The sequence below is a fragment of the Tursiops truncatus genome, chromosome 19 (genome assembly GCF_011762595.2).
Source record: "Tursiops truncatus isolate mTurTru1 chromosome 19, mTurTru1.mat.Y, whole genome shotgun sequence".
Classification (NCBI taxonomy): Eukaryota; Metazoa; Chordata; class Mammalia; order Artiodactyla; family Delphinidae; genus Tursiops; species Tursiops truncatus.
This window is the reverse complement of record NC_047052.1, coordinates 52,840,131-52,864,562: the sequence shown is the minus strand read 5'-3', so window position 1 is coordinate 52,864,562 and position 24,432 is coordinate 52,840,131. Positions and strand designations below refer to the sequence as shown.

The window sequence follows — 24,432 nt, the reverse complement described above, 5'->3', positions numbered from 1 at the left end:
GGCAGAATTTGCCTTCCAGGAGCTCCTAGTCAATTAAGCAAAGAGACTGTGATCCCTAGTTAAGGATACCCAGACACATGCCTCTATGACTTCTGTTGTCACAGAGGTGGGACGATTTAAATTATGAAAACTATTAAAGATTAGAAATTCAGTTCCTCAGTTGCACTGGCCACAATTCTGGTGCTTCACGGCCACATGTGGCTGGTGGCTGCCATACTGGACAGGGCAGGTCTAGAACGTTTCCATCAGGGCAGAGAGTTCTACTGGACATTGCTGCTGTCCTGACCATTGATCCTGACCCTCGTCTTTTCTTTCATATCCGACACGCTGATCCGTCAGCAGATCCCACTGGTTCTACCTACATGACAGATCTAGGACCACCGCTCCTCACCTTCACTGTCACTGCTTTGTCCCCGAGCTGCATCTCTTCCCTGGATTAAAGTTGCTACCTCATGCCTGGCCTACCACCTAACAGTGACCTCTGCTTTCACCCTTGCCCCCTGCGGTCTGTTAGCCATGCAGGAGCTATGTAAGTCAAATCAAATCATGACATTCCTGGGCTCAAAAACCACCATGATCTCATACGGAGGAAAATCAAGAGCTTAGGGTGGCCAAGGTCCTGCATGAACTGGCCCCCCCGTGTTCTCTCTGACCTCACTGCATGCCCATTTCCTAAAGCCCTGCTCCCAGTGGATTGAACTCCTGGCTGTCCTTGCACACACCAGGCACACCCCTGCCCCAGGGCCTTTGCTCCTGCTGTTTCTTTTACCTGGAGCGCTCTTAACACATATATTCACATGGCTCATACCTCATCCCCTTCAAGCTTTTATTCTAGGGGCACCTTCTTGGGTGGGGCCTTCTCCAAAGATCCTATTGCTACCCTCCTCCCCCTAACATCCCCGTTTCCCTGCTTTATTTTCTCCATCACATATATTATCATATGCCTTGGTGCACATTTTTACATAATTTTCTTGTTTATTTTTTGACCATCGATGAGAATCTAAACTCCATGAGGGTGCAGATTTTTTTTTAAATTAAAGTACAGCTGATGTACAATATTATATAATTTTCAGGCATACAACAGATTCAATAATTTATAGATTATACTCCATTTAAAGTTATTATAAAATATCGGCTATATTCCTTGTGCCGTACATTATATCATTGTAGCGTATTTATTTTATACATAATAGTTTGTATCTCTTAATCCCCTCTGCCTATCTTGAGGGTGCAGATTTTTGTTCTGATTTCTTCATTGCCGTGTCTACAGTGCCTTGAAAATGCCTGGCACATAGTAAACGCTCAGTAAATATTTGCTGATTGAATGAATCAGTGAAGGGGAACACATCGGTGAATAAGAATATAAAGGAGCTTACCTTTTAAGTGGGGAAGACACAAAACCAAATTAAAAAATAAATTTACATTGGGTCTGAACACGTATAATGCACAAGCTAAAATAGGGGGATGTTGGGAACTCCCTGGAGATCCAGTGGTTAGGGCTCAGTGCTTTCATTGTTGAGGGCCCGGGTTCGATCCCTGGTCAGGAACCAAGACCCACCAAACCTCATGGCACAGCCAAAAAAAATAAAAAAATAAAAAATAAAATAAAATAGGGGGATGTCATGTGGGAGGAGGGGAGTCGTCAGAGGTGACATTTGAGCTGGGACCTGTGCAATGAGAGGGAGGTGGCTTTGTGAGGTTCAGAGTAAAGTCATTTCAAGTAGGAAGAACAGCATGTGCAAAGGCCCAGGGACAGGACTGAACTTTGCATGTTCAAGGGACAAAAAAAAAAAAAGGCCAGTGGGGCTAGAGAGTAAAGAGGGGGAGGAGAGGGAGGTGGAGTCAGGCACATAAACACAGTGTCCGCCCACACAGCCTTGTCCTGGAGATTAAATGGGTCAATGCATGTAAAGGCCATTCAGGGGAAATCATAACTGAGTTAACTGGACAAAAAAGGGAACATTATTCTAGGCAGAAACTAGTATGGACCCAGGTCCTGGAGAGAATGAGAAGAATCATGATGAATACAACGCATGAGCAAAGGCCAGAGGAACTGCAAGATAGAAAGATCAAGGGGGAAGAGTGGGGTGGGACAAAGTTAACCAGAACCTTGGGGGCCTTTGGAGGCCTTCGCAAGGAACTGGATTTTGTTCCAACAGCAATGGGGAGCCACTGAAGGGTTCTGAGCAGAGGAGTGACCTGATCTGACAAACTTCAAAATACACTCTAGAGATTGGGATCACATACACACACTACTATATATAAAATAGGTAACTAATAAGGAGCTACTGTACAGCACAGGGAGCTCTACTCAACGCTCTGTAATGACCTGTATGGGAAAAGAATCTAAAAAGGAGTAGATATATGTATAACTGATTCACTTTGCTGTACAGTAGGAACACAGTATTGTAAATCAACTACAGTCTAATAAAAATTAAAAAAAATAAAACCTTAGGGCTTCCCTGGTGGCGCAGTGGTTGAGAGTCCGCCTGTCGATGCAGGGGACGCGGGTTCGTGTCCCGGTCCGGGAAGATCCCACATGCCGCGGAGTGGCTGGGCCCGTGAGCCATGGACGCTGAGCCTGTGCGTCCGGAGCATGTGCTCCGCAACGGGAGAGGCCACAACAGTGAGAGGCCCGCGTACCGCAAAAATAAATCAATCAATCAATCAATAAATAAATAAATAAATAAAACCTTAGCCAAAGTAGCAAAAAAAAAAAAAAAAAAAAAAAAAACTGGCTGCTTTGTGGAGAATGCACTGCACTGGCACAGGCTGAGCAGAGCCAGGGAGGCCGGTGGGGACTGGCTGCTGGAGTGATCCACACAAGAGACGGTGGCAGACCACAGAGAGGGAGCATCTCCATGAGATATTTAGGAATTGAAAAGGCTGAGATTTGGAACTAGATTGGAAGTGGAGGAGGAATTAAACGCAACTTCGGTTTCTGGTTGAGCAGCTGGGTGGATGATGGTGCCCTTTATGAGAGCAAGAAAGTCTGGGGGAAGGAACAGGTTTCAGGGCGATGTCAAGGACTCTTTAAGGGTGACTGCTGCAGGCGGAAATGTCCAGGATGCTGCCAGAAATCCGGGGAGGGGTCTGGGCTTGCACCTAACGCCTCATTACAGGACCCTGCACTGCGACAGCTGCGCCTATTACCGTCGTTATGGGGGCATGGGCACCTGGACATCTTTGGGGTGTGCCGCTCTTCCTCCTAAGTTAGTAGTGACCACCTTCGAAGATGAAAGAATCTAGAGAGCTGAAATAGATTCTTTATTTTAGGGATGGAAATAGGATAAAAAAGATACCTTTGTTAGTCGCCGCTGCAGTACCATCGAAAAAACATCCTGGGGAAAAAAGGAGATGTTCGTGTGTGTGTGTGGGAGAGGCTGGGGACCAGAAATCTGGGTCCTGGAGCCTAGGTCCCAAAGGTGGTGATAGGGCTTGGACTCTTAGATCTGAGAAAATAGGGGTTGGGGGTTATGACTCCTGGTCTGAGGAAGGACGGGGTGGGGGCCTGGACTCCTAAGAGGGTCTGGCGACTCAGACTTCTGGATCTGAGGGAGGAGGGGCTGGGGACCCAGACTCTTGGGTCTGGGAACGGAGAGCCAGATGCTGGGATTCTGGGGTCCCAGGGACTCACCACGCCAGCACGGTCGCACTGGCTGAGGCTAAGGCCACAGCGGCCGCGAGCAGGCACTGATTGCCCGGCGTTAGAGCCTCGGGCCTGGCCAGCAGCTCGCCCAGGCTGGGCGTCCAGGGTTCGATCATCTCCCCCTCCCGTGGCGTCCAGCGCAACACTTCCCGAAAAGAGACCTGGAGCTCAGTCTCCCCGCGCGGTGGCGGACCTGTCACTGCGGGGACGCGCACGTCAGCTGGGCATGAGCCCCACCCCTCACGTAGCCCCGCCCCTGCCGCGCAGCTCCGCCCCGCCCGCACCGTTCAGAAAGAAGTAAAGCCGCGCCAGGGGCCGCTGGTCGTGTGTGATCACGCAAGAGAAGGTGCCGCGGTGCGTGGGCTGCACCGGCCGGATCCGAGCCAGGTATCCTCGGGCCCTTGGTATCTCTCGGAAGTAGGACAGGTCCTGAGTCCGGAGCTGCGGGACGCTTGGGCTGGAGCGGCGAGAGGAGGAGGGCCCCCAGCCCCGAGCCCAGAAGAGATTCTCTCCGCCCCGACTCGCCAAACCACAACGTAAAGCCCCGCCCCCGAGCTAGACCACGACTTTCTGAGCCCTGGCCCCACCCTCAGCTCTTATTCGCCGATCTTTCACGCATAGTCCCGCCTCCTAAGTCTTGACTCCGCCTCTTGGGCCTAGTATTTGCTCTCCCGCCGAAAACTACGGATAACCCACCCCTGAGCTCTGGTTCTGCATTGTGAGCTTGCCCCTTACCCTTAAATGCCGAGACCCTCCCCTTGCACGAAGTCTGAATCTAGACCGAGTCCCACCCTCTGCATCCTGACTCCCCATCCTCTAGTAAAGCATAACCCGCCTCCTGTCTTCATGCTGGACCCTCCCCGACTCACACCTCCTCCTGCGAACTTCCAGGAATAGGTGATCTCTTCCTTAGGCAGCTGGAAGTTCACAGTGCAAAAGAACATAGCCTGATGACCCCGAGTCACCGTCAAGTCCTGAACTGAAGACAAGTCCTCATCACCGCCTCGGCCCGCCCACGTCCGGCCCCGCCCCCAGACCACGCCTCCTCCGCACTCAGCTCCCTCTTCCAGTTTTTCAGGTTTCTTGCCCTTCAACGCCACGCCCCTCACCTGGGCAGTCTAACGGGAGGTCGCAGACCGTAGAGTAGCATCCTCGGCAGCGGAAACGCCGGGCGACCTCCTGGAGTCCTATGGGACGGGAACGCTGGATCTGGACTCCACCTGCCTCCCCTAGTCCGGATCCCTTCGGCCACCTTAAGGTCTATTTAACCTCCTTGGATTCTACCTGCCAGACAGAATCTGGGCCCCGCCTTCCCTGTGCTCATTGGCCAGCTCTCACCACGCTCCAGCCTCTAGGATCCCTATTGGTTTGCTTTGGTTTTCGGACCCGCCTTTTATGAGGTTTGTGAACAATACCTGGTTTACTTACTTTTCCCCGGGGCTCGTATTGGCCCCCTTCGGATCAGAGGCCCACCCGTCCTCTCCCATTTGTCCCAGGTTTCGACCCCTACCACCCCGCTTCCCCCGCAATTCTGAGCTCTGAATGATGTGCTTACCGCAGGGACGGATGCAGGCCTGGACTGCGGAGAGAAAGCAAGCGTTACTACCCTGGAAGTCGCGGCAGGTGCCCACCTGAAGTTCCCCTAGAGGAAACGTTTCTGGGCCGGATGCATTCCTCCAAGAGGACAGAGTCAGGCCTGACGCGGTCCACCTAGGGGGCGGGGCCAAGCCTGCAGCATTCCACCTGTAGGCGGGGCCAGGCCTGCAGCATTCCACTAAGAGGTCAGGCACAGGCCTGCTGCTAGCGTCTAAGACGGGGTGGGGGGAAAAGGGCGGCAGGCCTGCTGCTCTCACCAAGGAAGCAGGGCCAGTTCCGGTGTATTCCGTCAAACGGGGCAGGCTTAGATCCTGGGCGATGCTCAGAGGGGACAAAGTCTAACTAGGGGGCCCAGTTAGAGGTGTGGTCGGGCTGGAAGTAGCCCCTAAGGCGGCCCGGTTGGAAAGGAAACCTTTCAGAGTGCACAGGGCCAGACACAGAGATCCAGGAAGAGGCCCGGGCTAATCTGGGACAGGACCGTCCTAAGAAGCGTTCCAGCTAGAGATAACCTTCCGTCGGAGGGGCGGGGCCGGACCCAGAGTGGTCCAAGCAGAGGAAGAGGCTGTGTCCCGAGTGACCCACCAAGGGAAGCTCGGCTCAGAGATCGGGCCAGGGGTTTGCGCTGAAGGGAGCAGATGGGGGTCTCGGGAGTGGGGTTTTCTAATTGTCTGTGCCTGGGGGAAGGAGATGGTCTGTTTTACCTTCTTTAAGCTGTAATATAATCTTCTGCATTTTCTCCGCGGCATGAGGAAAGGCAACCTGAAAGGACCCTGGAGGGTAGAGGGAGTCCTTGTAGTAAAGACCCTTCCCCAAGGCTGGCCGAGCTTGACAGAACTCGCCGTCATCGTGCCTGTGCCCCTCCCCCAACCCCTCTCCACCCCCATGTCTCTGGTATATGCCACATCCTCCTACCCTGTCTACCCCAAAGGCTGACAGATCCCCAAACCTCCTTCCTTCTGCTGACTCTGGACTAACCTCTCTGATGGGACCCCTCAGCATCATCTGTGTTATCTTGTTGAGGGGAAAGGGGAGGATAAAGGTCACATGTCTTCCAAAGCCTCCGAGGCTCTATGGTCTGGCTTACTCTCCCTCTCTATTCCATCCCTAATACCCACCTTTCGTTTCCCCTAATATGAAAAGAACCATATTCTCTGGCACTTCAGGGCCTTTGCACGTGCCGCCTTCAGTTTCCAGCACATCTCTGCCCCTACTCCTACTCATCCCTCATGTCACACCTGTGCCACCTCCTTAGAGGCTTTCCCTGACAAGTATAATCTAACCCAGTCCCCTATTTTTGTCTCTAATAGTGCTGCATTCATTCCATTATAGCTCTCACCAGTTTGCAAATACATTTTTTTTTTTCCCCCGGTACGCGGGCCTCTCACTGCTGTGGCCTCTCCCGTTGCGGAGCACAGGCTCCGGACGCGCAGGCTCAGCGGCCACGGCTCACGGGCCCAGCCGCTCTGCGGCATGTGGGATCTTCCCGGACCGGGGCACGAAGCCGTGTCCCCTGCATCGGCAGGCAGACTCTCAACCGCTGCGCCACCAGGGAAGCCCACAAATACATATTTTATATATACATAGTGATCATTTAAGTCTGTCTCTTAGTGCTATGTCCTCAGAACCCAGGAGAGGGCCCTGAGTCTTAGAAATAAGTATGTGTAGAATGAATTCCAGGATCCAACTGGAATGGAGACCACAGCTGGAGGCAGTGACCCCGATCCATCCTTTGGATGTGTTATATTTGGCCTGGAAAGTGTTTTTTAAAATGAACCAGTTGCCATCATATAAAATTTGGGAAAAGTCACATAAAATGTTTGGCATCCCTTTAAGAAACTTGGAAGAGCTGTAAGAGAGACCGTATTTCCATGAGGCAGCAGTTAGCCGGAGCGTAGCAGCAGCCTCCCCCTTCAGACGGGGCACACACCCACTTTTACAGAGCTCCCAGCCTCTTCATTTCTATCCCTCTTTCACTCCTTTTTTTCCCCTTCCTTTTCTTTCTCTCCTTTATTTTATTTTATTTTTTTTTGGCCATGCTACATGGCACCATGTGGGATCTTAGTTCCCCGACCAGGTATCGAACCTGTGCCCCCTGCAGTGGAAGCGTGGAGTCCTAACCACCAGGGAAGTCCCTCACTCTTTTTATGTTCTCTGTCCTTATGGATGTTTGAGTTTTGACCACTGAAATGGCCTCCAAGCTATAATGTTTTGGGGCTTTGTCAAAGTGGACGGGTGGAATGATTTACAGGTGGAGGCGGTTTTGGAAATCAAGAAATGCGGCAGGGTCCTATGGGCTGAATTGTCTCCCTCCCAAATTCATATGTTGAAGTCCTAACCCCCAGTCCTTCAGAATGTAACTGTACTTGGAGATAGAGTCTTAAGGAGGTAATTAGGTTAAAATGAGGTCTTTAGGGTGGGCCTTAATCCAATATGACTGATGTCCTTAGAAGAATAGGAAATTTGGACACAGACACAGAGGGAAGCCAGTCATCTACAAGCCAAGGGGAGAGGCCTCAGAAGAAACCAACCCTGCTGACACTGACTCCTTGATTTTGGACTTCTAGCCTCCAAAATTGTGAACAAATAAATTTCTGTTATTTAAGCCACCCGGTCTGTGGTATTTTGTTACAGCAGCCCTAGCAAACAAATACACAGGGATTGCCAGTTGCCTCAAAATATCTATTTTCTCTTTAGTAACATAATACTGCATTTTAGCTGAGAAAGCACCCTTCCCAGCTTCAGCTAAAAGACTGCATTTCCCAACCTCCCTTGCAGCTAGTTGTGGTCATGTGACTTAGCTGTGATCATATGACCAACTTCTGCTCCCTGAGATTAAGTGCAAATGTCATGTGTGAGTTACAGAAAGCAGGCTTAAGAGAGAAATGGTGACATATTATTGACCCCTTCCCCCTCCTCCATCCTGTTGCCTGAAACTTAGATTTGATGGCTGGCGCTCTAGCAGTTATAAAGGACCATGAGGATAAGGGGGTATACCCTAAGATGGTAAGGCAGAAAGCTGGAAGGGGCTTGGGTTCCCAGGAAAATGGAGCTGCCATACTAGCCTTAAGTGCCTAACTCAAGACTTATTTTTTATGGGAGAAATAAACTTCTAGCTTACTTAAGCCAGTGCAGGTTTCTCTGCAATTTAAAACCATACAAAACAGAGGAGGGAATTGAGAATATTGGCAAGAGACTGGCTGAAGTGATGATCATTGGGTAGAAGCTGGAGGGGGCGCTGAAGCCAGGAAGCAGGTTCAAAATGAGGGGTCAAGGACTTAGTGGTCTCTCCTTGGCCACAAGGCAGGCATGTGGTCTGGAGATGGCAGGATGGTCGGGAGGATGTGGTCCGAGTCGTGTGCTCAAATGAGAGGCCAGGATGTTGGAGGAGGCATCTAAGGAATATCTGTGGACCAAACCAAATGACTCACGGGGAAGGGATACACCAAGTCAGCCATGGGGCAGGGGAGAAGCATGGGAGGAAAGTAGGGATGGAGTGAAATAACCGGAGAGGCCAAGGGGCAGGGGCTATATCAACTGAACCACAAGGGGGCGCGGGTGGATGTTATAAAGTCTCCCCCAAAAGAGGTGCTTCATTAGGAACTTCAACTGTTTCTGATCATCTGGGTTTGAGTCCTGTCTCTTCCGATGATAAGCACACCTGTCGCACACCTGAGCTAGCCATCACACATCCTCTTCCCTATGTGACCTCGGCCAAGTATTTAACCTTCCTGATCCTCAGTTTCCTCGTTCATAAAACGGGGACAATATTGGCGTCTACCTCACAGGGTTGGCAGGGAGGATTTAATGTCATACAACATAAAAGCATTCCCCTTCCAAACTATGTGCCAGGTACCATTTAATGACCATGTGGGATAATGTCTCTAAGTGCTTGGAATGGTGCCTGGCACACCGTGTCATAGAAGGGTCAACTACTGGTATTACCATCCCCAAGTTTGAGATGGGGAAACCAAGGCACAGAGAGGTTAGGAAGGCAGCCCAAGGTCACACAGCTAGATTTGAACCCAGGTGGTCCAACTCCAGAGCCTCCACATGCGACCACTACCTGTGGTACATACACTGCCCTCCTCGACACCATATTATCCATTCCATGGTTCACATACACTAACAGTGTCACCTGCCACCACCGGGAGCCACTCTGAGTCAGCACGTCCATCTCTCAGGTCCTCCATTTGGGAGAGACCCGGGAGTCATCCTCGATTCTCCCCTACCCCTCACCCCATATATGTCTGGTCCAGACATCTCCTGGGTCCATCCTCCCTGTCTAGCTGAGCCCCAACTTGCCCATCTGGAAAATGGGGCTATAAAACTCCACCTCCTAGGGCTGATACAAGGATATCCTTTAGGAAGATAATTAACAAGTAACTCTGCCAGGACTTCACTGGTGGTCCAGTGGTTTAGACTCTGAGCTTCCACTGCAGGGGGCACGGGTTCGATCCCTGTTCAGGGAACTAAGATCCCGCATGCCACACCGCGTGGCCAGCAAAAAAATATATAAACAAAACACAGCATCTTCCATATAAGGGGCAGGTTGGTCTGGGCCCACCTGAACCACTGCGTCTGGTCCGAGCCACCACTGACCTCACTGGTCTCTCTGCTTCTGCCCTTGACCCACGTGGCCTTAATCAGACCCTCTCCTTCCTTAAAATCTTCCAATGGCTTCCCCATATCAAGAGCAAAAGCCGAAGAGACTGGCTAAAGTGATGGTCATTGAGTATAAGCTGGAAAGAGGAGCCACCTTGGCTAAGGTCAGACCAAGGGCCCACCATAGTGGTTCTCAAAGTGTGTCCCTAGAACAGCAGCAGCAGCTCCCGGGAACTTGTTAGCAATGTCCATTTCTGGGCCCCACCTCAGACCTACTGCTGAGAAACAGAGGGAGGGGCCCAGGAGTCTGCATTTTAATAAGCTCCCAGGAGAGTCTGACATACACTGTGGGGCTAGAGAACAACTGGCCCCAGGGCCTTTGCACTGGCTCTCCCCTCTGTCTGGAAGCTCTCTCCCCAGGTTATCTGCGTGGCTCTCACTGTCCCCTCGTTCCAGTCTTTGCTCAATTGGACCTTCTCATTTGCAACTCTCCTGATCACCCCAATGGCCACCCCATTCTGTTCCCCTTCTGTTTTCCTCCACAGCACAGATCACCAACTGACATCAATGGCATTTCACTTGTTATGTTTAATAATCAACATAAGCAACCTGAGGGCAGGTGGCTTGCAGTTTTGGTCACAGCTGTGTCCCTGGTGGTGCTCCTGGCACATTCAATAAATATCTGTGGAGTACCAGCTTCTCCCAGCCTCCCATCTCCCTCCAGTCCGTCCTCCATGTGGCCCCAGAGGATCTTCCTACACGCAGAGCTGACCCTGCCCTTCCCCGGCTCACAGCCCTGCTCCTTCAGGACAGAGTGTCAAGTCTCCCTGACTCCCAGCTGAACCCTGGATGTCCCCCAGGCCCCTCGCAGTCATTACATCCTCGCCCAGCTGGCCATCTGCCCCCACCCCTGCTCTTCCTCCCAGGCTCCCGGTCTCAGGGATGACCCACTGCCCCCTCAGGCATGGAGGCAGACCCTGGACACGGCCCCTAATCCTCCTCTTCCCCTTTTCCTGAACAGCTCATCAGATCCAAGCCCCATCCCTCCTGCCCTTGACTCTCTCTACCCGATTCCCTCTTCTCCACCTTCACAATCCCCACCCCAGCTCTGGCCTCCTTCACAGCAGCCTCCACCCAGGCCTCCCAGCCTCCACGCTCTCCCCTGCTCCAGTCGGTCCCACACACAGCCCTCGCCAGGGTCTTCTACACTCAGAGCTGGACTTGTTTCTGCTCTTTTCAAAACCTTGTGTGACAAGTTGGCCTAAACCGGGGAGAACAGGCATCTCCTGGAATCTTCCTCCCTCCCCCCCAGTCAGCTCTGAGTTCCTCAGCTCTCCCTTTGGGGGTGGGGGATCCGCAGCTGAAGTCTTCTCCATGCTGGACCCCCCGGGAGCCCCCTGGATAGATGGGAACCGCCTCACGTTTAGGGATCTTTGTCAAAGAAGCTCCGTGGCAAGAGCAGGAAGCGAAAGAAGTAACAGCTAAGATGCAGAAATAAGTGCAGAGCCCCCAGACCACTGACGTGGCCAGTTTATGCTGCAAAGCAGCGAGCGCTCCCACCCCCAGTCTCCAGCACACTGCGGGCATGGGGGTGGGGGTGGGGGATCCTGTGTCACGTGACCACGGTGGCCTGCTGCAATCACTGCTCATGCTGCCCTTCGGCCGCAAGGGTCGCCCCAGCCCTGAGGTCCCTCCCCACCGGCACATGCATGTGTTTCTCTAGAGTGTGTGTCTCACCCACCCCAAGGCTGTCACGTGTGCCTGTCTCCCTTCACAGCTGTCACCTGAATCATCCTCTCTCTCCCTGTTCCTACCTGTCTTCCGGCCCCCTAATAGCCTCACATGTCAAAAATGTGGAATTACTTTGTTAACTGTAGGGAATATGTGTGTTTTCCTAGAGGAAGATCTCTTCCCTGAAGTCTGTCTCACTGGGGGAGCCCTGCCTCTCACTGAGCTCTGAGGCCACCCTGGGAGGCAAGGAGATTGTCCCATCTCTCAGATGGGTAAGTTGAGGCCCGGGGGGGCGGGGGAGCCATGATGCATCCAGAATCTCATAGCCAGGAAGAGGGCAAGCCACACAGTGAGGTCAGAACGCACATCTCCCTGATCCCAGCTGGCTTGAGACTCTAAGTTACTTCTGCACTGTCTCCACCAGCCCCTGCCCATCTCCTCTCCCCGACAAGGCTGCCCAGCTCCCTCAGCTTCCAAGCGTCACCTCCTGCGAGATCGCTGTCAAGTTCTGGGCTTTCCCCGCACAAACATCCATCTCCTGGGGGCTCCAAGCCCACATCTCCCGCCGCTGCCGGCCCCGCCCCACTCACCCTGGGCGGTGGCCACCTCCTGCAGGGAGTGGGTCATCTGGGTGAAGGCGTCGTGCAGATGGCTCCTTTCCTCGTAGTCTGGAGGTCGGAGGCAGGAGCTGGGGCGAAGCGGTTCCCCAACACCACATCCCCAAAGTGGACCTTCCTCTGCCTCTCTCTGAGCCTCTGGCCTCCGCAAAGCCTCTGTCCTCCCGTCTCTGAGCCTCTGGCCCCCGCAAAGCCTCTGTCCTCCCGTCTCTGAGCCTCTGGCCCCCGCAAAGCCTCTGTCCTCCTGTCTCTGAGCCTCTGGCCCCCGCAAAGCCTCTGTCCTCCCGTCTCTGAGCCTCTGGCCCCCGCAAAGCCTCTGTCCTCCCGTCTCTGAGTCTCTGGCCCCCGCAAAGCCTCTGTCCTCCCGTCTGTGGCCCCCGCAAAGCCTCTGTCCTCCCGTCTCTGAGCCTCTGGCCCCCGCAAAGCCTCTGTCCTCCCGTCTCTGAGCCTCTGGCCCCCGCAAAGCCTCTGTCCTCCCGTCTCTGAGCCTCTGGCCCCCGCAAAGCCTCTGTCCTCCCGTCTCTGAGCCTCTGGCTCCCGCAAAGCCTCTGTCCTCCCGTCTCTGAGCCTCTGGCCCCCGCAAAGCCTCTGTCCTCCCGTCTCTGAGCCTCTGGCCCCTGCAAAGTCTCCATCCTCCCATCTCTGAACCTTTGTTCCCCTCAGTCTCTCCAGGCCTCTCTGGTCCCTCCCTCCACATGCCCCCCTCGGGGCCCTGGAGGATATGGGGTGTCTCCTCACTGATTTCAGTGTCCTGGAGGCCCTTAAAGGCATCTGTTAAGGCCTCCTCACACTTCTCGAGGCCGGGGCTCTCCAGGCCGACGAAGATCTGGCAGATTTGGAGGCGCTCCTTGTAAGACGTGAAGCAGAGGAGACAGGCCCAGGCGGAGGCCCGGAAGACCGTGAGGGCCACCAGGGCGGACGGCACAGCGCTCCCTGCGGCCAGAAGGGCCATAGCGAGGGTCTCAGCCTGTGGAGAAGCTGGAGACTTTTGTGAGGTCACAGTGGTGTGGGGGAGGGGCTCAAGATACAGGGTCAGAGGTCAGGTTGCAGTCTCCAGTCCAATGTCAGGTTCCAGGGTTTTCAGGGAGGAAGGGTGTGTCGGGTCAGGGGTCAGGGGTCGGACCCCAGGCTGATGGCTGGGCCGGATGCCAGGCTCCCAAGAACCTCACCTGTGACCCTGGACGTCCTCACAGGTTAAAGGGTCTCAGGGACCCAGAGGCCGGCAGTACGGTGTGCGGGGGCCCGCCAAGCCCTGGGGTGTGGTAGTGGGGTGCAGCAGAAATGGACATGGCACAGAGACACCGTGAGGGCCCGAAAGACAGAAACCAAGCCACGGAGAGACATGGGGAGCGTCAGAGACCCAGAAAGCACCATAAGAGACAGATGGAGACAGGGTCTCAGAGGTCACTGTGCAGAGACCCAGCGGAGATGGAGAGACAGAGAGGAAGCAAAACAGAGATATCTTGATGGGAGAGAAACTCTTTGAGGGAAGGGGCAGGAAGGAATGTAGGGACGAGGACACAAGGAACAGCCCAGCCTCTCCTCCCACGATCCCTGCGGCAGCCCCTCTCCCCAGCCTGGCGGGGTGGGGCAGGGGACCGGGGTCAGGGGTCCCCGCCGGGCCGTCCCGTGCAGGGCGCAGCCTGGGGAAAGCTAGGAGGCCGTATAGTGATCTCCGTGGGTGTCCTCCTCAACTATACAACCTCCTACCTCAGCCCGGGGGGCGCGGCAGGTGGACAGACAGACGGATGGACTGGACGGACAGACGGGGGCCAGGGAGGGCGGGGAGGGCCGGGGAGGCCCCAGCCGCGATGGTGAGCCCCCGACACGGACCCACAGACACGAGCTTGTGTGCGGCGAAGGCCCCGCAAGGTCGGTTCTACGGGTGGGTGCCAGGACCCAGGAATGCGGGCCCCCGGCCCCCTCCTCCCCAAGGAACCCAGGAGTCAGCCCCTCGGCCCCTTCCTCACCAGGGACCCAAGAGTTCAGGCCCCAGGCCCCTTCCTCCCCACAGGTCCCCGCAATCCAGGCCCCCTAGCCTCCTCTCCTCCCCCAGATTCAGAAGTCCAAGTCCACAGCCCCCTTCTCCACTGGGGACCCAGGAAGCCAGGCCCCCCAGCCCCCTCCCTCAGACCTGGGAGTCCGGCCAGGCCTGCCTCCTCGGAGAAGACACAGCCTGGCTTCCTGGATCCCGGGTCAGAGGGAACCTCACCTGTTTTGGAGTTTGGTCCCTTGGACAAGACAGTTCCCTACCTACCTGTCTGATTCAGAAATCCAGGACCGGTGTGGAGACCGTCCACGGGATACAAAGCCGTCATGCCTTTCTGGGTAATTTTTCCCCTCTCTCCTCCCTTCCTTTGGCCTCTCATCACGCACAACACTGACAGCTAGGATCCCTGAGCGCTGATACCGCCCCAGGCCTCTGTCATGTGGCAGGCAGGGGCTCAAGGTGCCATCAGCACCCCCATTTTGCAGGTGGGAAGGCTGAGCCCCAGTCAGCTGGTGAGTGGGAGGGGCCAGGCCCGCAAGGTGGCGGGACCAGCACCCACGCTTCCCCACCCCTGGGCTGAGTCTGTGTACCCGAGAGCCTCCGCCTCTGTCCAGCGCTCGTCTGTCTTGCTCTCACTGTCTCCGGCTCCATCTCCATCTTTCTGGTTCTCTCTCCCCATCCTGCCGTGTTGCCGCTGGCTCAGTCTCCGTCTTACCTGGTCTCCATTTCCTCCAGCCTCTGCACGCTTCTCCCCGCTCTGCGTTGCCCACCCTCCCCCTCAGCTCGGCCTTCTCCTTGCTCAGTCCTCTCTCTCTCCTCTCCCCGCCTCCTGGTTCTCTCTCCTTTCTCTTTTCTCTTTCTTTTCCTTTCCCTTCTGTCTTTCACCCTCCTCTTCTCCCTGCCACCCCGTCTTTGTCCCCCTCCTTCTCTCTCTCCCTCAATTTCCCTGTCTCACTCTCCTCTCCCCCTTTTTCCTGTTTGCCTCCCTCTCGCTGCCCGCCTTCTCTCCATCCCTCTGTCTCCTTCGCTCCCCTCTGTCTCTGTCTCTCTCTTTTTCTCTCTCCCTTTCTCCCTCCCTCCCTCCCTCCTAGGTCTCTCTCCTTCCTTCCCTCCCTCCCCTTCTCTCTCTCTCTCTCTCCCTTTCTCCTTCCCTCTCTCCCTCCCCCTCGCAGCAGCTCGGAGCCAGGTCTGGAGCTGGGGTGGCTGGAGAAGGGGCCCAGGGCCGGGGTAGCGACCTACTGAGGAGGGGGAGGAGAGGCGGGAAGGGGGCGGAGGCGGCAAGGGGGGAGGAAGGGGCCAGAGACGGGTCTACGGTCCCAGCTCTCATTCCCCTTCCCTCCTTCCCAACCTCCCAGACCCTCAGGCGGGGGCGAGAGTCAGGCCAAGGTGGGGAGGAAGGGGAAGGGAGGAGGCTGCCCCCGCCGCCCCCCCCACCCAACAACCTGGCCCAGAGCCCAGGCCTGGGTTCCCAGCATGCCCCGGGGCTGCCTGGGGCCTGAGGAGGGGGGTGAGAGCAGAGGGGAAGCTGAGAATCTTAAAGATTTGCAGGACCTGAGCATCTCCCCACTCCTCCCACACATTTCTCCTCGGGAAAACTGAGGCCCAGAGAGAAGGGTCAGGACTTGTTCAAGGTCACTGGACAAGGCCTTGGTGGAGGCCCGAACTCCCTGGGCCCATAGGCCGGATTTGGGGAAAAGGTTGGCGCTGGACTTCCCCCAGGTCTGGGTCCCCCTCCCCCTCTCTGCAGACCCTGGGGAGCCCCCAAGGGTCAGAGAGCAGACCCAAACAGTCTGGCACCATGGCAACCAGTTGGCCCCGCCCCCTTAACCCCCAGAGGGCTGGACTCCAGCTGGGGCTAAAGAGGAGGTGGGGACTCCTGGGTTCTGGGCAGGAAGGGGCTGGGGGCCCGAACACCGGGCTTTCGTGGAGAGCGGGGGATGGAACGTGGAGCCCCAGGTCTGAGGGGAGGAGAGGTTGGAGGCCCAGACTCCTGGATCTTGGGGTAAAGGGGGCTAGGGGTTCGCACTCTGGAATTCTGAGGGAGGGGGCTGGGTCGCGGACTCCCAGGTCTAAGGGAGGAGGGGGCTGGGGCCTGGAATCCCGGGTCCCCAGGGGAGCCTGGATGCTGGGCCTCTCCTCCGCCAGACATCCCCTGCCCCCGCCGCTGACCCTGGCCTGTCTGGCAGCCCAGACAGCCTCCCCCACTCCTCTGCAGCCCCCTCCCACTTGCACGGCTCACCCTTGACCCCTCAAAGCCCCGCAGCCCCTTCCCTGCCCCTCCCCCTCCCCTCCAGCCAGACGTTAACCCTTCCGTTGCCACAGGCACCTCCAAAGCCAGACTCTCTCCCTCCACCTCCCTTGAGGGCGCGGGAGGGCATCTCGCCCTAGTCGGCTCCAGCTCCGAACCCAGCTACCCCAGCCCCATCTCTCTTCTCCCAATGGAAACCAGGAGGTGTTCCCCGCCCGCTCCTCCTCCTGGATCCCGGAATCCAGGCCCCCAGTCCCCTCCTCCAAGGATTCAGGAGTCTGGGTTCCCAGCCCCCTCCTCCTCCAAGAACCCAGAAATCCAGGCCCCCGGCTGCCTCCTCCCCCTAGGGACCCTGGAGTTCGGGTCCCGGGCCCCATCCCCCTCCCTCTCCGCAGACTCACGGCTCCGCAGCTCCAGCGTCGGGGGGAAGGGGTCTCGGTGGGCAGCGCCCGGGCCGGGCTGAGCCGGGCCCCGCCGCCGCCGACAGCTCTCCATCCTCTCCCCGCCTCCGCCGCCCGACGGCCTCTCCTCTTCCTCCCGGCGTCCCCGCCATCCTCCTTCCCTCCTCCCCGATTCCCTCCGGCCTGCGCCTCCTCCCGGCTCTGCGGGCCCGGGACCCCGCCGGACCAGCCCCCTCCCCAGGGGGCCCCCGCCCCGGCCCCTCCCCATCGCCAGGCCCAGTCCGGCTTGGCTTCCCCCCCCCCCCCCCCCCCCCCCGCCCCGGAGCTGGCCCCGGTCCAGGGGAAAAAATTCCATCCAGCCCCGGGGAGGAGGAGCGGGGCGGGGGAGGGAGCAGGGAGGAGAGGCCGGGCCGGGGAGCGTGACGCAGGGAGGAGGGAAGGGACAAAAGGGGCCGGGAGGCTGCAGAGCCGGCAGCGCTCGCACTCCTCCCTCCTCCCTCCTCCCTCGGCCGGGGCCGGTTCTCTCCTCTCTCTCCGCTTTCTCTCGTCCCCTCCACCTCTCCTCCCTTTCCTTCTCTTTGCCCGCCTGCCTCCTCCTGGCCCTGTGCGTTCCCCTCTGTCTCGTCTCCGCGTCTCTCTCTTTCTCCTTACATCAACACCCCCCCCAATCAGGGTCTGCTCCTCTCCCCCCTCTTCTCTCTCCCCCTTCCTGCTCTCCCAGCCTCCTTCCCCTCCCTCGGCTTTGGGCTCTCCACCCACCCACCCACCCACTGGGGAGAGAAGGGTGAATCAGACCCAGATCTGCCCTTGCAGACGGAGCTCACAGTCTTACGGAGGAGACAGACCCAGACGCAGACAGTTCCAATTCAGGGCGGTCGGGGTTTGACAGAGGGAGGACCCAGCGTCTGTGGGAGGAAAGGACCTCCAGGGAAGGCCGTGGTTGTGACCTCCAAGACCTGGGAGAAGTTAGATCTGAATTGTTGAGAGAGAGAGGGAGAGAGAGACAGCAGTAAGGGCGTTCCAGGCAGAGGGCATAGCTCAAGCGGAGACCCAAAGGCAGGAAACCAGGGGCCATTCTGGGGGAAGGGCAGGCAGTCAGGTCTGACGGGAGCCCAGGAGCCTGGAAGAGGAGGCCGAGGTGGTGGGCGGGGCCAGGTTCCTCTTTGCTCGGAAGGCCGGGCTGGGAACTTTCCCGTGAGGGTGACCCGTATCCTTGGAGGGCTGTGAGCAAGGGGAGGGACAGGGTCAGAGCTGGGTGTCAGAAAGACCCCTCTGAGGGCCGTGGGGGATGAGATGGGGGGGAGAGACTACTGGAGGCTGGGAGGCTGGGGAGGAGGACGCTTGATCAGGGGCTGGGACCCTGGGGACCCAGAGGAGGTGGTGGGGCAGAGAACGTGAGGGGCGTGATGGAAGAGGTGAAGAAGATACAACAGCCGGAAGTCTGGCCCTGAAACTGAGGGGACAGGAGTTGTTCCAGATGGGGAACCAAGAGGAAGAAGGGAGGACAGGAGAGGGAAGATGCTGTGTGCAGCTTGGGACCTTGTCGACATTAAAGGCCAGAGGACATTTAGGGAAGACATGTGGTGGGTATAGCGTTCTGGAGCTCAGACAGTGAAAAATGCAGTTTCCTCCCGCCCTGTCCCTGGCCACCCACTTCTCTCTGGGGACAGCTTATGCTTACCAGTTTCTTGTGTATCTTTCCAGAGAAAGTCTATACATTTACACACATATATTATACCACCCCGCCTTTTTTGTCCCCAGGTGGGATCATATTATTCTATACTTTGCTTTTTTTTAAACACTATATCCTGAAGATCCTCCTATATCTACACAGCTTATAGAGGTACCTCGTTCATGTTAGCGGCTATATAGTATTCCATTGTATAAATTTATTCAGCCCTACTTATTCAATCAATTAGGAGGGTTTTTTTTTACATAAAGAAACTAATGCTTATGAATATTCAAATTACTGGGCTTTTTAAAGAACTGATTTCTTACAATGCTCTTAAGCTGCTAAACCCAGATATTTGATAAATACTTCTAGGGCCTTTAAATTTTGTCATTAATTACTAATGATAGGAATAATAATGATGCAACCATACCTTTTATTGAATGTCTACTTAGGGACAAGCCCCGGGCTGGGTATTTGTTATACATTATGTCATTTCAGTTAACACAGCAGTCTTATTTCTAGGAACTGTTTTATCTTCATGTAAGGATGAGGGAACTGAGTTCTGAAGAGTGAGTTACCCAAGCTCACAAAGTGAACGGCAGAGCTAGGATTCGAACCCACGCCTCTCTGGCTCCAAGTTCTATGCCCTTTCTTTGGAGATGGGCTGCCTCTGGGAAAATGTGCTGCTCACCTGGGATTGCTCTCCAGCAGAGGTTGGACTTGTCATGCACACAAATTCACGTTTGATAAAAGAACCTTTTGTCACACCCTGTACCTTGATTTGGTATCCAGAATTACTGTTAGTCTACACTCACCCCAGATACCCTGCAGTCAGGTCAGGATAGTAACCGCGTCACCCTGCTGTCTCCTGGTACTGGCCCTGATCCCATTGTATTTTTTTTTTTCTCTCTCTCTCTCTCTCTCTTTTTTTTTTTTCTGGCTGCGCCACGTGGCATGTGGGATCTTAGTTCCCCTGCCAGGAATCGAACTCCCGCCCCCTGCAATGGAAGTGCAGTGTCTTCACCACTGGACTGCCAGGGAAGTGGTCCCCCCACCCCGCCCTCCGCCATTGTGCTGTAATTCTCGATGTCTGGGTCTGTCTCTGAGAATTCAATGAGGGCAACATTGAGGTCTGAGTCATCTCTGTTGTCAGTATCACTCAGCATAGGGTGTGGCTCAGAGCAGAGACTCAGGAAAATGTTTGCTAAATGAATGAATGGAGGGTTCGATGAAAAGCAAATGGTTTATGGATTAGGCTGGGACTTGCTTAAGCCTCTGGGATGAAAGAACATAATTCCCATTAGTTCCTGAAACATAAGGCCTCCATCACCATTGGTTAGTGACTCACAGGAACCACTGTTTCCATCATTCTTTGATACACAGGGTTCACAAATCCCTTGGCACCTAAGACTTAGCTACTGCAATTCCCACAAATCCCTGAGACTCAGGATCCATCTTTCCCATCAGCCCCTGAGACTCAGGATCCATCTTTCCCATCAGCCCCTGAGACTCAGGATCACTACTCCCATAAACCCCTGGGACTCAGGATTCACCATTCATTCCCATTAGCCCCTGAGCCTCGGGATCCACCACTCCCATCTGACATTTGCACACAAGTACTACAGTTCTTGTCAGACCTTGGTACCCAACATCCATAATTCCCATCCCCTTAAGATACAGGTAGACCACCATTCCCATCAACTCCTGAGACACAAGTGCCACCTTTCCTATTATCCTTCAGAACAGCAAGCCAATGGAAAATAGAAACACCCCACCCTTCATAAGGCCATCCCCAAATTCCTGGAACAGGAACTGTTAGCCAGAAAGACATTTCAACCTGCCCTGAAGTAGGTCTGGATCAAGGACTCCTTTGTTAATGCTGTAGAAAAGGGGGCACCAGGTTATGAAGAACTTCCAAGTAGCAGAGTAGCCTTCCACGGGAGGAATCAACCCCCAACCGGACATAATCCTACAGCACCGTCAGAGAGTGCTGCCCTGTGAGGGTTAAACTCCAAAGTCAAGACAATCCCCTGCAGCACCACTTAATCCCCGCAGGTGCGATGATCCCCAGACTGGCAGAGCGCGAAAATACCAGAGGATCCAAATGCAACAGATACTCCCATCGTGCCGTTAAATAATCCCAAGTGGCAGTTCGCCCTGGTGGACTTGCAGGGACTGGGGACAGGGCCACCTTTCCTTGGTGTGTGTGGTGGTGGTGGGTGGGACGAAGATGACAAAGCTTACTCCCGCTATTAACCCTTTCCTGGATTGGGGGGTTGGTGTGATTTTTGAGGGAGGGTTTCTGCACAGCCTAACTCTTTCCCCTTAGGGCCATGCCTTCTAGTCATCTGGTGAAAGCCTTCAGCTGCTCCGCTCTACACATCTCAGCAAAACGGAGGGAAGGTGGTTCTGAGGTTCAAGGAGACTGGAGTGGGAGTGGGTACCGTTTTTTCAAGCCATCCACTTCCCCTTCCTCTGGTAATAGAGCCTGTCTTTCCTGTGAGACACCCACTCCAGGTGACTCTAACAAGAATATTCTAGCAAAACGCCCTTCCTCCCTCCCCCAAAACACATAGCTTGGGCATGTGACCCAATACGGGCCGAACAGAACATTCATTCATGTGTGATCCCCCAACAGAGCTGATTAGAATCTAAGATTTTATTTTTCATCTTTTGAAAAAGTTTTATTTTCATTTTTATTGTATTTTATTTTTAAAATTTGTTTAAATTTACTTTATTTTATTTCATTGTTTTGACTGCGCCATGCGGCATGTGGGGTCTTAGTTCCCTGACCAGGGATTTGAACCTGTGTCCCCTGCACTGGGAATGCGGAGTCTTAAGCACTGGACCGCCAGGGAAGTCCCTATTTTTTAAAATTATTATTATATATTTTTCTGCGGTACGCGGGCCTCTTACCGTTGTGGCCTGTCCCATTGCGGAGCACAGGCTCCGGACGTGCAGGCTCAGCGGCCATGGCTCCTCGGCATGGGGGATCCTCCCGGACCGGGAAAAGAACCTGTGTCCCCTGCATCGGCAGGCGGACTCTCAACCACTGCGCCACCAGGGAAGCCCCTATTTTTATTTTTTAAATCTTATTGAAGTATAGTCAATTTACAATGTCGTGTTAGTTTCAGGTGTACAGCACAGTGATTCAATTATATCTTTTCCGTCATAGGTTATTACAAAATATTGAATTCAGTTCCCCGTGCTATACAGTAGGTCCTTGTTGTTTATCAAGTTTATATATAGGGGTGTGTATGTGTTAATCCCACCCCCCTAATTTATCCCTCCCCTTTCGCCTTTGGTAACTATGAGTTTGTTTTCTATGTCTATGGGCCTCTTTCCGTTTTGTAAATAAATTCATTTGTATCACTTTTTTAGATTCCACATGTAAGCGATATCACATGATACTTGTCTTTCTCTGTCTGACTCACTTCACTTAGTATAATAATCTCTAGGTCCATCCATGTTGCTGCAAATGGCATTATTTCATTCTTTTTTATGCCTGAGTAGTATTCCATTGTGTGTGTGTGTGTGTGTGTGTGTGTGTGTGTGTGTGTGTATACCACATCTTTATCCATTTATCTGTCGATGGACACTTATGTTGCTTCCACGTGTTGGCTATTGTAAATAGTGCTACTATGAACACTGGGGCAGAGTCTCTCTATTAACACAATTATAATTGCTCCTGAAGTACCAGGGAAGGAAGCTAGACAGGAAATTGAAACAAGCAGTGTAAAAGTGAGAAATGAAAATACAAGATTGTCATCTTTTACAGATGACAGGATCCCCTACCTAGAAAACCCAAGAGAATTTACAGAAAAACACAACTCATTATCAAGTTCTTTGACTTGGCAATATATAAGCTATATACACTAATCAAGATCTGATGAAGCAACAACAAGTAAAATTAGATCCCTATCTCACACCATACACAATGTCACTCCAGATAGAACAAAAAGAATTTTCCATTGGTCCTTTTTTAATGGATGAAAGTTATTGACTTTTATAAATTAATTAATCAGATGCAAATGGGAGTGATTTTGTTCCCCCTCCAGGGGACGTTTGTCTAAGTCTGGAGACATTTTTGCTTGTCCTTACTGAGTCGGGGAGAGGGATGCTACTGGCATCTAGTGAGTGGAAGACAGAGATCTGCAAGATATCCTACAGGACATTTTCCCTCTCCCCCCCCCCCCCCCCCGCCCCAGAACAAGGGATTGTCCAGTTTCAAATATCAATAGTGTTAAAGTTGAAAAACTGTGGTATAACTTGACACCTTAATGCGTCATCATATGCTTCTAATAGATTTCCAGTTACTTTTTGAATGTTCTAGGTATATAATCACACTAATTGCAAATAATAAGGATACATCCTTCCCAGTATTTAAACCTCTTATTTGCTTCTGGTTTTTGTTTTTTTTTTTTTGTTTTTTTTTTTTTTGTTTTGCTTCTGTTTTATAATTGCATTTAGCTAGCACTCTCAGAACAACGAGGGTGTGCAAATAGAGTTTGCACTGAGGAGCTGAACTATATTTCTCTGTTTGGGAACTCCATCGTTGGGGGAGGTTCTACTTCCCAGCACCAAGGACTTGAAGGCTAGATACTTGCTTTCCCTGAAACTAGTGGCTAGTGTGCACGTGTCTGAATGAACTGAGAGTTTATAAAGACATCATGAAGGGTCCTGTGCTCCCTCTGATGGCCTTGGCACTGAACGAGGCTGTCCCTCGGCAAACTTGGCGATGATTCTCCTTCCATTGTTTCCTTGGGTTTTGACCCATTTTCTAAACTTGGAACTAAAGCTTTCTCATCCTATCTGTCAGCTGCCCAATGTCCTATGAATGAATTCCCTTTTTGCTTAAGTTAACCCAAATTGGTTTCCTTCACAACCAAGAACCCCACGGTTAGAATGTTAAATAATAATTGTGACAGTCAGTGGGAGCTTATTGTCTCGTTCCTGACTTAGTTGGAAATAGTCTCTCGTCTGCACACATTCATTGATCTATTCATAAAACACATATTGAAATTCATGAGTTCACTCCTTTACCTCTAGTTCCTACCCAATACCACTTGGGTCATTCTGGTTTTCTGCCTTCCCATATGTGTAAATCCCTTCTCTGAGAAAGGGAAATCTGTTCCCCTTAGCCATAATGTGTTTACTTATTTGATTAGTTCCTCTTTTTTTCTTTTTCTTTTTCTTTTTTTGGCTGCCGCATGGCATGTGGGATCTTAGTTCCCCGACCAGGGGTTGAACCTGTGCTCCCTGCAGTGGAAGCTTGGAGTCCTAACCACTGGACCACCAGGGAATTCCTTTGATTAGTTCCTCTGAGTGTAACTAGTTCCCCGTCTCAGCCACTATTCCTTCCCAGTGCGGTGGTCCTTATCCTGCTTGGCTTCCCTTCCCCTACTGGGATGTCCCCACCCAACCCTGACGCTCTCAACACGCAAATGCCCTCCTCGCCTAGGTGAGGTTCTGACATTTCTCTCTGATATTCTTGGGTAGACACTCTCCTCACTCTGTTTGAGACACTGCATTTCAGGTCACCTCTCTGCACAGGTATCTATCTTGCTCTGCCACACCTGAGCTCTACTGATCAGAAGAGGAAGAGAAGTGGGGGGAGAATCAAGATGGCAGAGTAGTAGGATGTAGAGCTCACCTCCCCCCACAAATACATCAGAAATACATCTACAGGGACTTCCCTGGCGGTCCAGTGGTTAAGAATCGGCCTGCCAAAGGGCTTCCCTGGTGGCGCAGTGGTTGAGAGTCCGCCTGCCAATGCAGGGGACACGGGTTCGTGCCCCGGTCCGGGAAGATCCCACATGCCGCGGAGCGGCTGGACCCGTGAACCATGGCCGCTGAGCCTGCGCGTCCGGAGCCTGTGCTCTGCAACTGGAGAGGCCACAACAGTGAGAGGCCCGTATACCGCAAA

The 24,432-nt window shown here is 53.7% G+C and overlaps 1 protein-coding gene and 1 long non-coding RNA gene across 4 annotated transcripts; one reads left to right on the top strand and one right to left on the bottom strand.

The window, feature by feature from the left end:
- Positions 1–3,246: 3,246 nt before the first annotated feature.
- Positions 3,247–16,702, bottom strand: SPACA6 (sperm acrosome associated 6). 3 transcript variants are annotated; one of them, XM_033845601.2, is made up of 9 exons: positions 12,934–16,702; positions 12,169–12,246; positions 5,947–6,015; positions 5,205–5,228; positions 4,759–4,836; positions 4,519–4,628; positions 3,934–4,090; positions 3,638–3,848; positions 3,247–3,341 (listed from the first exon to the last, which is right to left on the bottom strand). In XM_033845601.2, the coding sequence occupies exons 1-9, from the start codon at positions 13,145–13,147 to the stop codon at positions 3,308–3,310; spliced, it is 975 nt and encodes a 324-aa protein (XP_033701492.1). In that variant the 5' UTR covers positions 13,148–16,702; the 3' UTR covers positions 3,247–3,307. The 3 variants fall into 3 exon arrangements, with proteins under 3 accessions (XP_033701492.1, XP_033701481.1, XP_033701486.1); XM_033845590.2 differs by lacking the exons at positions 3,247–3,341; positions 3,638–3,848; positions 3,934–4,090 and having other exon boundaries at positions 4,387–4,628; positions 12,169–16,437; XM_033845595.2 differs by lacking the exons at positions 3,247–3,341; positions 3,638–3,848; positions 3,934–4,090 and having other exon boundaries at positions 4,487–4,623; positions 12,169–16,439.
- LOC141277209 (uncharacterized) lies at positions 4,622–7,851 on the top strand. The gene is made up of 2 exons (XR_012328210.1): positions 4,622–5,049; positions 5,210–7,851. It is a non-coding gene; the product is annotated as an uncharacterized lncRNA (long non-coding RNA).
- Positions 16,703–24,432: the final 7,730 nt, after the last annotated feature.

Bases quoted from the DNA above. Each gene is read 5' to 3' on its own strand.
- SPACA6 (XM_033845590.2), bottom strand. From the start codon at position 13,147: ATGGCCCTTCTGGCCGCAGGGAGCGCTGTGCCGTCCGCCCTGGTGGCC. The intron at 6,016-12,168 runs GTGAGTGGGGCG...TCTACCCTCCAG, and splicing joins GGAGGTGGCCACCGCCCAGG to GGTCCTTTCAGGTTGCCTTT. The intron at 4,837-5,204 runs GTAAGCACATCA...CCCGTCCCATAG, and splicing joins GGCCTGCATCCGTCCCTGCG to GACTCCAGGAGGTCGCCCGG.